This window comes from Neoarius graeffei, chromosome 10 (genome assembly GCF_027579695.1).
Source record: "Neoarius graeffei isolate fNeoGra1 chromosome 10, fNeoGra1.pri, whole genome shotgun sequence".
NCBI classification, from domain to species: domain Eukaryota; kingdom Metazoa; phylum Chordata; class Actinopteri; order Siluriformes; family Ariidae; genus Neoarius; species Neoarius graeffei.
In genome coordinates, this window is record NC_083578.1 from 19,035,869 (window position 1) to 19,048,837 (window position 12,969).

The 12,969-nt window shown below is 41.7% G+C and overlaps 1 protein-coding gene across 1 annotated transcript in view; it reads right to left on the bottom strand.

Annotated features, from left to right (window-relative positions):
- Positions 1 to 304: 304 nt before the first annotated feature.
- The window catches only part of zgc:162200 (uncharacterized protein LOC558638 homolog), a 47,755-nt gene continuing 35,090 nt past the window's right edge, over positions 305 to 12,969 (bottom strand). The window contains exons 8-10 of the mRNA XM_060931456.1: positions 5,727 to 5,878; positions 4,389 to 4,734; positions 305 to 2,824 (exon numbers count right to left, since the gene is read on the bottom strand). Of these exons, the coding sequence (XP_060787439.1) occupies positions 2,819 to 2,824; positions 4,389 to 4,734; positions 5,727 to 5,878 (504 nt within the window). The 3' untranslated portion in view covers positions 305 to 2,818. The remainder of the gene's footprint in view (positions 2,825 to 4,388; positions 4,735 to 5,726; positions 5,879 to 12,969) is intronic.

Genomic DNA, 12,969 nt, shown 5'->3' on the forward strand with positions numbered 1-12,969 from the left:
CTCAAACCTCCATAACCCCAATACTACTACAAACAATACCAACTTTAATGTAATGCCTTTTCAATTTTTATAAAAATATATTTCAGGAATAAAAAGCTCTAACTCCGATGAACAGAAAATACTGTCTACAGTTAAATAATGAACAGAGTATTTGAAGGGTTGCATTAGGTTAATTAAAAAAAAAAAACCCACCCCTTCCCAACATTTAAACACCCACCCTACACAAAATGGATAACCGTACCATTGCCACACCATCTGTCCTTCAATTTGTAAGACAAGCACAGAACAAACAAAGCAACATAAGTAAATTAAACGTCCTTATTTATTTTATATGACATTTCACAAAACAGTGCGACTCATGAAAATTACACTTCGTTAAAATTGGATGCTCAGTGAAAATTAAAAAGCAGTGGATTAAAACGGATGGAGTGGATTTTAGAGGTCAAAAACAGTGTTCAGACCACAATTACAAGACAAACGTAACAAATCTTCCTTCGTCTTTTTTAAACAAGGATATGTATAATTTATGGAGATTTCGCTCCCATTTATGATAAAGCAAAAAAGATAAGCCACAATATCATTTATCCACACAGTAATAATTCAATTCAAGTCCAGTGGTGTGGGCAAAAATATCAGAATCAGAGTTTCCGAAGATATTAACATTTATTTGGGAAGTATGTACTGAATCTTAAGCCAATTAGAATTTTTGTATCTAAATATTGCATTTGATTAGTCTGCTCGTATAATAAAGCACATTTATTTTAGAAACAAAAACCTCTGCTTCAGCTGCACTTGGATTCAAAGTTGGAGCTTTGCCGCAAAATATATTTTTCATTCTAGGATTCCAGTATTTTAAAAACCACACTACTGTCTGCTAAGCGTTCTACATACAGGGACATGCACCAGCATGCAGCTGACCAACTTGTAACTGATCAACTACAAAATATGAATCATTATATACAAACAAATCACTGCTCTGATGAGAACAGCGATAGGTTTATGCCATCAGGTCCTGCCAGTTAAGGACAAAAAATCAAGGGGAAATAGCACAATTTACAGCTACACAAAGAAAAGGAGGAAAAAACAAACAAAAAAAACCCCACATATACAACACTATTCAAACAAATTATGTACAAGTACCTACAAAGTCTGAAGATTAGTTTCCTAAAAACCGGTTGACACGGCAAATAATTAAGGCACTGTTTCAGATCCTGCTTCTCTCCCATGATGTGTTCCTTTTAGCATCAACACTAGTGCCTTATTGCTTCAATAAATAAAGAACTAGACATGGCTTTGCTTGTACTTGTAGCAGAGAGTAATAACTGATGCAACAGTGATTTGTTTAACCCTGTGTAAAAGATCACAAAACTGGCAGTAGTTGACAGGACCACGTTTACAGTCTTTTTTTTTTTTTTTAAAACACTTGTTTGAGTTAGCATTAGCAGCAAGACCTCCAGACTGCCATACAGACCTTTATCTACATGTCATGATGCTGAGCTGGGGTGTTACGGTTCATGGTATGATAACTGGGTCTTTAAAAGGGAAGAGGAAAAAAAAGGGGGGGGGGGAAGGAGTCCCCACAGAAAAATATCCATGAAGACAGCCTTTCCACATAAAATACTTACACTGTTGGTATTCATCATGTCGTTACAAGCTGAAAGTTTGAATGTGGCTGTGAGGAACGGTAGTACAGAGCTGCCTTGTCAAACTAGTTGCTGACTAGAGCTAAACTAAACAGTCATTTTCATCTGGAACAGTGTTCGCAACGTACAGCAGTAGTGGACTACATTGAAAACCCACATCTCCAGTGCTGAGAAACAGAGGTGGCTGTAGTGTGATTTGGGGGGAGTCCGAAACCCCCTCAGAGAGGGGACTGTGTGAAAGCTAACTGATGTTTTTGGGGATTTGCAGCCTGACACAAAAGGGATGAAAACCACTTGATTTTGGGGGTGGGGGGGGTGGGGGTGGGGGGGGGGGGGGGGTGTTTGACAGTAAAGTCTTTTCATACCGTGAAGCCACAACAACCCTACAGAAATACATAGTATAGCAGATGAAGGGTTCTCATTAAAGTCCGTTTTTCCCATAAAGATGGTCTCTAGTTTACGCATCCAGAAGTCTGAAGGACAGAGCTTAGGGAGCAGTGCATTATGGTCCATGAAGAAGTAGGAAATGGAACATACTTGAAAGTTAACCGCCCTCTCTCTCTCTCTCACCATTCTGAACACACCTCAGCTGTGCACTAATACTGTCAGAAATTCTACGTAGAACAATTTACAATAAAGCAGGCTCTAATTCCTTCATACAGAACCCTTTCTAAGCTAAACACATACAAGACAAGTTTTTCTTCTCATTTCTTTTTTTTTTTCTTTTTTGGGTTTTAAAAAAAACAAACAAAACAACAACAAAAAAAAAACAAAAACACATTGATCTTTTGGGGGTGGGTTTGATGTGGTACAATGTCCATGAGACTGAAAGCAAGTTTCATAACTTGCCTTCTTTCAGAAAGCTCATCATGAAATGAGATGAGGCACCAGTGAGCTTTCAGTTCCTCAAAGCTACACAACACTTGAGTGAGACAAAATCAGACAAACAGTGAGAAGAGAGAGGGGGAAAAAAAAAAAAGTGAGGTAGAGGACCAAAAAAAAAAAAAAAAAAACCATACAATACAACAGAAAAAGGAAAAACAGATGGAGACGAGAATAAGCACAAGAGGAGCCCAATATGTTTTGGAGTGGGATGAAGTGGATGTCGGATCGGGTCGGAGCTGGGCATGAACGTGGTCCACACACACTGGAGCAGGACAGGAGGAATGGAGCATTCACCGCTGCAAAAACAGGCCGAAAGACACAAATCAATTGTGTGACCGTGGCAAAAACGTACAATCAGACAATTAGGGGTTGTCTAGCTGTATGAAATTAAAAATGTGCAATTAGGCCAAATTTCACGTTAAGGTGTATGGCTAATATGCTGCAGATAGTCAGGACACTATAAAAAGCATTCCTCAAAGAAAAACACAATGAGCATGAAACATTAATGTACCTACTGTATATTACAGCTCGTTACAGGAGAAATTAAGTTACTGACCATACACACTCCTCCAAGCATGCGTATTATTACACGTTATTAGAGATGCTTAATTTAATCCCAATTAGCTTTTCATCGTCTGTGCTCAACTTAATTTGTACAGCTGGTTCATGTCTGTCTTGTGTTGCACATCTGGGTCAGATTTTACTGACACCAAGATTTCTAACGTGCTTCAATTTGTATAGAAAATTCATACAATATTAAAATTGCGATGGTAAAATGTGCTTTTTCTGAGATGGATCGTATGGTTGGTAAAAAAAAAGTACCTGGGTGGGAGAAGTCTAGTTTCATTTGGTTTTCTTTTTTGCTGATTAACATGATTGATTTTATGCAAAATTCTTTTTAAACGTAGTACAATTTAACAGGGAAAATGAGACAAGGCATCAAAAATGCCTTCATACATGAGATTTTTCCATATTAGCTTAAATGGAAACTAATTTTTATTTAGTATGTTTATGCTGACGGCTACTGGAACGGTTATTTGACTCAGAACTTCGTTTGCTCTGTGCAGATTTGCGATTTGTCTCAGCACCCGCGTGTTGCTTTTTCAGTGCATCCTGTTGCTTTCTGTGCTCTTGGTTTGGAACAGAAAAGGTTTCCTCCACATTACTGCAACGAGAATTTGAGCGACTCTTAACTCTAGAAGCCGATCTTGCACCACTATTGCTACTAGTAGTGACAGAAGATTTCTGGGGTTTACTAAACTGACCACTTTGACCACTAGAGGATGCTACACTCAAGCGTCTCTGAGCTGGTGGAGATCTGGAAGCGGTGGAGGATGATGGGTGTGTACCGGAAAACCGTTTTACACTAGTTGCCTCCACAGAGCGCGATTTGGAGATGCTGGATTTCTTTTTGGGAACTACGCTGCACTCAACAGTAGATTTTGAAAGGGTTCTCGCAACCAAATCCTCTTTCGCTCGGCTTCCCGTCTCTGACCTGGTGACAATGTTAACAATGGATCTAGAGGTGAGGTTTTCTACAGATTTGGAAGGGGATGGTGTTGACCTACTAGCTGGTAAAGACGCCCGGCGCGCTTTGATGAATGTATTATCACGGCAAGGCCCTGAGACTCGAATGCTTTTTGCCTGCGTCTCAGTAGCCCTAGGCTGGCGTGAAAGTGTGGAAAAAGGCCCCAAGCCACTTTTTGAATCATCTAATGAACGTGACAAACTAGATCCACGACTACGAATGAACGTAGCATCACGCGCAACACACCCCGACACCAGACTTTGTGTGGAAGTGGAAGGTAGAGGCTGATTGACAAAAGAGGAAGAGGATGAGGAAGATGACACGGGTCTTACAGGGCTGCCGTGGAGGCTGCGTGAGAATGCCCTCATATGGCTACTCATGCTCTGGGGGCCTGATGATGACGATGATACCAACACAGGGCTGGCACGTGGACTGCTTCTCATAGGGCTCCGTGGTGCTCTTCCTGATTTGGTGGCCAGCTGTTTGGCACGGGAGCGGCGTGGGCTGCTTCCATTACTGTGGGCATGCAGCGGAGCCTCAAGGTCCTCCAGCCGCTGAGTCAGGGCTAGCTTCTGCTGGATGGCCATGCGCAGGAGGGAATTGAGAGTCTTCTTTTCATCCTCTGCAGCAGCAAGCTGTCTCTGCATCTCGTCTAATTGAGTAACATACTGGTCACATCTGAGTGAGAAAGAGATAATCCACGTTAGCATAAAGATACCAGATATTGGTCAGAAATCAATGCAGCATATCCAAACAAATGCTACGTTAGCGTCAAGAAAGTGATTTCTCTGCTAGGAAGTGCATCTGTGAGAAACAATATTTTACCAAATTGATTTGAATTTATGGACATGTATATTAAAGAAAGATTTATTTAAACTGGTATATAAAATAGACTTAATAGGCTAGATGCCTCTAATGAATGTACAAAGTACATCTTCATTCATGCTCATGTGTTGTGCAATAATGATGCGTAATGAAGTTTAATAAATAAATCTATGGTACCCAAAGGAAAAGGAGCCCGACTGCATTTGGGCCAATGGGAAACTAGCAAAGACTTAGCAACAGGAACACCTTTTAGATCTCCAACTGCCTTTTTTTAAAAATAAAATAGGGCAGCTCAGGATCCTCTTACATCTGCTCAGGCTCCCCTCGGGAAAAAATTAAAACACAAGGATCTGAAAGCAGAATGGGTTTTAACTTAATCTCACTGAAGACAATTATGTTTCTCAGCTGAAACGTCAGTCCACATAATGCAAGCCAAACATGATTAAGAGATGTAATCTAATAGAACCTCAAAATACTAAAAGAAAGCAGTGACCTTCCAGATACTCTATTTCCACTATACAATATTTATTGTATTTTAAATATACGAGTGTTCCTCTGCAGCTGCAGGAACAGCAACATCTTTTTCCTTCAGTCTCAAAGCATTTTCATCCCCAACAATTTCTTGGTCATTTGCAGTCAAAACCATATGACTGCATGTAGCTACAAGGAGATGCATGTTCATCTGCATGTGAGGCGAGAGGTTAGGATTATATAATCCAATTATCTACTTCTTCAGACAAAACACTGTCTAATCTCTGCAGCTTTCCAGTGTGGACCCGTCATCACAAGTGTCAGGGTGTCTGAAACCTTAAGCTTCTCAGAGCGGGCACGTGTGCACACTGTACCTGCTTGCAAACATGACCCGCAGTGAGGAGAACGTAGCAGCATCCTCCTTCAGAGCCTTGAGTTCATTTCTCAGCTTTAGCATGGTCTCCGACACCACAGTCTTTTCCGTCTCGTACTTGGTCTTCAGGTTGCTCAGAGCCAACTCAGCAGTCTGTAAGGAAAATAATTTGATCATAAACTTAATTGTTTTGTAACACAAATATTAAAGAGACCTCCTAATTGGTCACTGATATTTAACTAGATCTAACAGCCTATGCATCAAGTGCTCCAATCATGAGTGTCATGGACTGTCTGGTATTTTTTTTGTTCACTTTTCAGGCCACAAGCTTCAGGATCTTGAAGATGGCAATCTCACTGGATCTCTGTAAATGCAGACAAACCAACTTTTGAACCATGCCCTTTTGGAAGCAAGATTTTGCCCAGCGACTATAACAAGCTCCTGATGTTTTAAAGTTATTAAATGTGTACCAATGGGGGGGGGGGGACCTTGTACCAGCTAATGGCCTAGTGGTTAGCGTGTCTGCCTCACGGTTGGGTCATACCAAAGACCATCATAAAAATGGTACCTACTGCCATCTGGCAAGGCATGCTGCAATACAGATGCGAATGGGGAGTCCAGCTCTCGTGGTTACCAGAGGACTAGCCCCCCACTGTAACCCTAGCTATGCAAGAGGCTGAGGGCTATGGAAACGGAGATCAGCGCTGCCCTATGTGCCACATGGCGTGGGAAGGACCGATTTCTCATCTCATTATCTCTAGCCACTTTATCCTGTTCTACAGGGTCGCAGGCAAGCTGGAGCCTATCCCAGCTGACTACGGGCGAAAGGCGGGGTACATCCTGGACAAGTCGCCAGGTCATCACAGGGCTGACTCAGACACCGACAACCATTCACACTCACCCCTATGGTCAATTTAGAGAGTCACCAGTTAACCTAACCTGCATGTCTTTCGACTGTGGGGGAAACCGGAGCACCCGGAGGAAACCCACGCAGACACGGGGAGAACATGCAAACTCCACACAGAAAGGCCCTCGCCGGCCACAGGGCTCGAACCCGGACCGTCTTGCTGTGAGGCGACAGCGCTAACCACTACACCACCGTGCCGCCCCAAGGACTGATTTTTTATTTTGACCAATCCTTGACTTGTATTCAATTGAATACAATACTTAGAAGATTTAAATATACATCTTTTCTTTTAACACTCAGTAAGTGTTTGGGAACTGAGGACCTTAATTGCTGAATGTCAACTGAGGGACCATTGTGTTCGCCGTTGTTACATCACTGTCTGGTTCGGGAACTGAAATGTCACGGAACAAAAAAAAAAAGTCCCTGCAGTGGATTGTGAGGATGGCAGAGAGACTCGCTGGGATTTCTCTCACAGCTCTATAAGAAGCACATTGTCCACTGTACCAGCAGCACAGTGCAGGACAAGTCCCACCCATCACATGCACCGTTCTCCCTCATGCCATCTGGCAGAAGGTACCGCAGCATCCGAACTGTCACTGCAACAGCTTCTTCCCACAGGCAGTCAGTCAGAGTCCTCAGCTCACAGTTACCCCTGAAGAACTGGCAATTCAAACTGAAACTAGTTCTCTCATCCATTTGTATACACCTGCACAATGCTTACCTGGCACTTGTCATATTCTGGTAAAACTTGAACTCTTCCAACTGAAATCACATGCTCTTGTATTTTTGCACCAAAATGGACACTCTGCACTGTCCTTGTCTCGTGTTGTTTATTATACTTAGCTATAGGTTTAGATAACTATAGCCATTTATATACACCTTTTGTAATAATTTTCTCTATAAAATGCACCACAACGAGCCTGAGGGAACCTGCATTTCAATGCACTGTATACATGTACAGTGGTGCTTGAAAGTTTGTGAACCCTTTAGAGTTTTCTATATTTCTGCATAAATGACCTAAAACATCAGATTTTCACAAGTTCTAAAAGTAGATAAAGAGAACCCAGTTAAACAAGTGAGAAATATTATACTTTGTCATTTATTGAGGAAAATGATCCAGTATTATATATCTGAGAGTGGCAAAAGTATGTGAACCTTTGCTTTCAGTATCTGGTGTGACCCCCTTGTGCAGCAACAACTGCAGTCTGCAACTAAATGTTTCTGGTAACTGTTGATCAGTCCTGCACACCGGCTTGGAGGAATTTTGGCCCATTCCTCCGTACAGAACAGCTTCAACTCTGGGATGTTGGTGGGTTTCCTCACATGAACTGCTCACTTCAGGTCCTTCCACAACATTTTGACTGGATTAAGGTCAGGACTTTGACTTGGCCATTCCAAAACATTAACTTTATTCTTCTTTAACCATTCTTTGGTAGAACCACTTGTGCTTAGGGTCGGTGTCTTGCAGCATGACCCACCTTCTCTTGAGATTCAGTTCATGGACAGATGTCCTGACATTTTCCTTTAGAATTCGCTGGTATAATTCAGAATTCATTGTTCCATCAATGATGGCAAGCCGTCCTGGCCCAGATACAGCAAAACAGGCCCAAACCATGATACTACCACCACCACCACGTTTCACAGATGGGATAAGGTTCTTATGCTGGAATGCAGTGGTTTCCTTTCTCCAAACATAACGCTTCTCACTTAAACCAAAAAGTTCTATTTTGGTCTCTTCCACCCACAAACATTTTTCCAATAGCCTTCTGGCTCGTCCATGTGATCTTTAGCAAACTGCAGATGAGCAGCAATGTTCTTTTTGGAGAGCAGGGGCTTTCTCCTTGCAACCCTGCCATGCACACCATTGTTGTTCAGTGTTCTCCTGATGGTGGACTCATGAACATTAGCCAAATGTGAGAGAAGCCTTCAGTTGCTAAGTTACCTTGGGATCCTTTGTGACCTCGCCAACTATTACACGCCTTGCTCTTAGAGTGATTTGTTGCTCGACCACTCCTGGGGAGGGTAACAATGGTCTTGAATTTCCTCCGTTTGTACACAATCTGTCTGACTGTGGATTGGTGGAGTCCAAACTCTTTCGAGATGGTTTTGTAACCTTTTCCAGCCTGATTAGCATCAACAACGCTTTTTCTGAGGTCCTCAGAAATCTCTGTGCCATGATACACTTCCACAAACATGTGTTGTGAAGATCAGACTTTGATAGATCCCTGTTCTTTAAATAAAACAGGGTGCCCACTCACACCTGATTGTCATCCCATTGATTGAAAACACCTGACTCTAATTTCACCTTCAAATTAACTGCTAATCCTAGAGGTTCACATACTTTTGCCACTCACAGATATGTAATATTGGATCATTTCTCAATAAATAAATGACCAAGTATAATATTTTTCGTCTCATTTGTTTAACTGGGTTCTCTTTATCTACTTTTAGGACTTGTGTGAAAATCTGATGTTTTAGGTCATATTTATGCAGAAATATAGAAAATTCTAAGGGGTTCACAAACTTTCAAGCACCACTGTATATGGATGTATTGATAAAGCTCTCTTGAATCTAAAGCCTCCGTGTATGTGTGTTAGAGCAGAACAATAGATTGCTTGCCTATTAAAAATCACAATAGGAAATAAACTGCTGTGAGCATCCTGGCTCATCCTTCATAAACATACGTTGGGACATTTGAATTGTTTCCACAGTTTAAGAAAAATAACCATCAATGATGCAGATGAATATTTCCCAATTTATTATGACGCACAGTATCGTCATACAGTTGTATATTGTGTATGTTAGTGAATGTTAATGTTTGGAAGAGTTCAACAAATGATCAAAGTACTTTTTCAGACAAGATCATGCCCACAGCAGCACAAAAAAACCAAACAAAAACCCATTCTAAACAAAGACAACCACAAACTTGCAGAACAAGCTCTCATGCCCCACTGAGTTTGCTCAAGGCGATGACTTTCCAATTCCACCATGTCAAGGTTTTTACAAAGTGAATGCATGCTTACTAAACACTTTCCACAACATACCAAAACACACAAAAAAACGAACAGCGTCAAGTTTCAATGACAAATGAATCTGAGGTGTCAAAAACATTCCTCTGTACCCAACCCCCCCACACACACGCATGCATCCTGCAGCTGCAGGAAGGCAGTGCGAGTTCCAACATGATCCCGAGTTTCACTCGACAAGTTAACTTTTCATCCACAAACTGGTGAGTGTTCTCAATACACTCAACATGTTTAACACTATCCCTTCATGTCATTTTGAAGTGTCAGGTTTGATCAGCACTGCTTCTGATACTTTATACTAACTTGACCCAACAGCTCTTGGGAACGCTGGATCAAACAGATATTTGGTACCATCTAGGCTTGAGAGATTTATGGCATATTCACACCTACGTTGTTTGGTCCAGACCAAACGAACCAAATTTCCCTTGGTCCGGACCTTTTGGGTTGGTCTGAATACAAACCACCGAACTCTGGTCCGGACCAAAGGAACCCTGGTGCGGATCTTTTACCTCGGGAGCTTCCGTCGTTTGTCGAGCATTATGGGAAACAGAGTCTTGACACTCCACCGCAAAGTGCAAACACTGTTTCGGTTGTCAAGGGAACCTTACAACAGCCGTTCAGTCATTCAGACCAGTGGTAGGCTAGACTAGAGTGCAAAAAATGAGTAGGAGGCAAACGTGGGCCGAGGAAGAAACGCGTACCCTTGTGGATATATGGGCAGATGTCCACATATCTGAGCTTTTGGAGAGAACACACAAAAATGCCGACGTGTTTGCTGTATTCAGTGAGAAAATGAAGGGGTTCACGCGCTCCCCAGAACAATGTCGGCTAAAAGTGAAGAAACTCCGTCAGACCTACATTAAAATCAGGGACATTCTTTCAAAAAAGTGGCAGTACTAGCGACGCAAAAAAGATTCATCTATTGCGTGAAGAGCCAGAACTGTCAACATGATGTGCGCTCATCAGCGCTATCCTCCGTAGCCGCCTTGCCCTTTGCCGTCGTCGTTGATAAATTACTTGTACAACAGCATAGTAATCGCACAATTGTGAAAACAGTAAAAACTGGAAAAAACATAGCTTTGATGACATTAAAAAGAATAACAGCACGGAAAGCCTCCATGACTACTTTTGAACTTAACGCTTTGTGCGCGCGTCGTCTCTGACCAATAGCTGAATGACCTCAGGGCGCGTGGCTTTGTTGACAGATTTGTCCGCTTACTAAAATGTACAGTGTGAAAGCGAACCGCACCAAAATGGGGGAGAAAAAAAAAAAAAAAAAACAAACAAACCACATTTGGTTCAGACCAAAGCAAGTGAACTATCGAACTATCCTGGCCTGAATACACCCTTAAAATCACCACCACCCCTGCACAATTTCATTGCCACGATAGCCAGTCATTTTTGATCAGATTATATTAAGGGTTGTTTTACAATCAGGATACAAAGTTTGTGTCACAGGGGTCCAAAATTCAAACTGGTTCTTGTACCAGTTTTTAAGTGAAGGACAAGTTAAAGAACAGATTTCAGGTAATATTTTGACATGTGTATGGTAGTTTTGTGTAATCTGTGATAAGATAAAGAAGATCAAGTGTAGCTTTAAGCAGGGCTGGGGGAAACAAATGAAGTGATTCTTGGACAGGAATTTTTTTTGGACAATTCAGAATCCACTACTTCCATAGTGCTTTTAAATATAAGGCTGTAAGCTTTGTGTTAGCCATCTCTAATATTTACTGCGTTTCTGCTATGTACAATTGGCTGCGGTGGGCCGCCGCACCTTGATTTTTGCCGCCGCACCTTCAGGAATACCCCTAGGAGCTATATGTATTCGACTACATTATCCGTTGCTTGCCCAGTCTTTGCGTTTGGGGCGAAGCGCAGTTCCACTGGCCGAGCTAGCAGTTACTTGATTGGTTTCCACGGGTCGCCGTGGGCTCTGATTGGACAACGTTCCGCCTGGAGCAGCGTAGCCAAGCCAACCTGAGGTAAACTAACTGCTACGCGGCTGTCACTTCAGCTGTCAAATTGGGAAAGGTAAGTGTTGGCAATAATTCTTGAAAAGTAGACAGCAGATGTTATGTTACCTTATATTTCCAGTGTTACTTGAAATTGTTTCTCGTTATGTCACATAATTACGTTATTTAAAACTATGTTAGGCCACGTTATGTTACATACTGAGAACTGACTACTGCTGAGACGTCTCGTTTGGCCTCCTGGTCTTCTGTGGTAGATTAGTCCGTTCACAAACTGAGGGGATGAATATCCACATGTAAACAACTACATAGATCTTCTAGATAGATTGTTTGGCATTTTCCAGATATAGTTCGTGAGAAATGTAAGGGCAGTTTTTTCGATTTCATTACAGCCTATCGCCAGAGCGCTAGTTTTTATTTGAGCTTAATTAAGTTGACTGATAACGTCAACACGATATCTTTCAATTGCAGATGAGCTTGTTGAAGTATTTCGCCAAAAAAAGAAAGGCGACAGATGAAGAAACTGGGCAGGTAAGATTCATTCGTGCAAAAAAAAAAAAAAAAAAGTCATTCGAGCTAGGGATGGGCATTCGATTACGTTTTCTTCACCGATTGTCGGAAGAATTAACGATGAATAATCGAATAATTAACATCTTTATATTAAAGTAATCATAATTATTGCTATAATTTATCCCATTAGATTCCATGGCGGCCGGCGTCGGCCGTATTGTATCCCATAGCGGCCGGCGTCGGTGTTTTAATAGGCTATATAGGTGAACGGACGACGCCATCATCCCATTTACAGATAAGCCTAAATACTTACCAGTGTCAAGCTTGAATTGAGAGAGATTTCTCCATAATGAACAGGGTAAGTATAACACTGCTATATAAAAACAATATGGACACACAAATATTCATTTCGCTCATATAGTCTGTTCTGTTTGATGCCTAACAGGTGAAAACAGTCATCAGAAACAGACTGCAGGGGGACCATCTGGCTGCATGCATGCGCCTCAGCATCGATGGACCTTCAGTCAGCGAGTTCCCCTATGAGCAAGCCTTAGAGCTATTTTTAAAAAAAAAAAAAATCCAGGAAAATTAAGTGCTCTGAGCCAGCCTGCAAACTTTGCCACTGACATGTTTGTGTGTGATTTCCAATAAATGTGTACTTGTAGTAATCATGTGTTGTGAGATTTATGTTCAGGGGGTGGGGGTAAGGGGTCGCTCTGGGGTTAGGTGTGGGGGGAATTTAGTCTCCCTGACTGTTTTCTAAACTGCCTTGCTCTGCAGGTTATGCTTGTTCTTTCAAGACTAGGTTTATTCATTTATTCCCTTACAAAG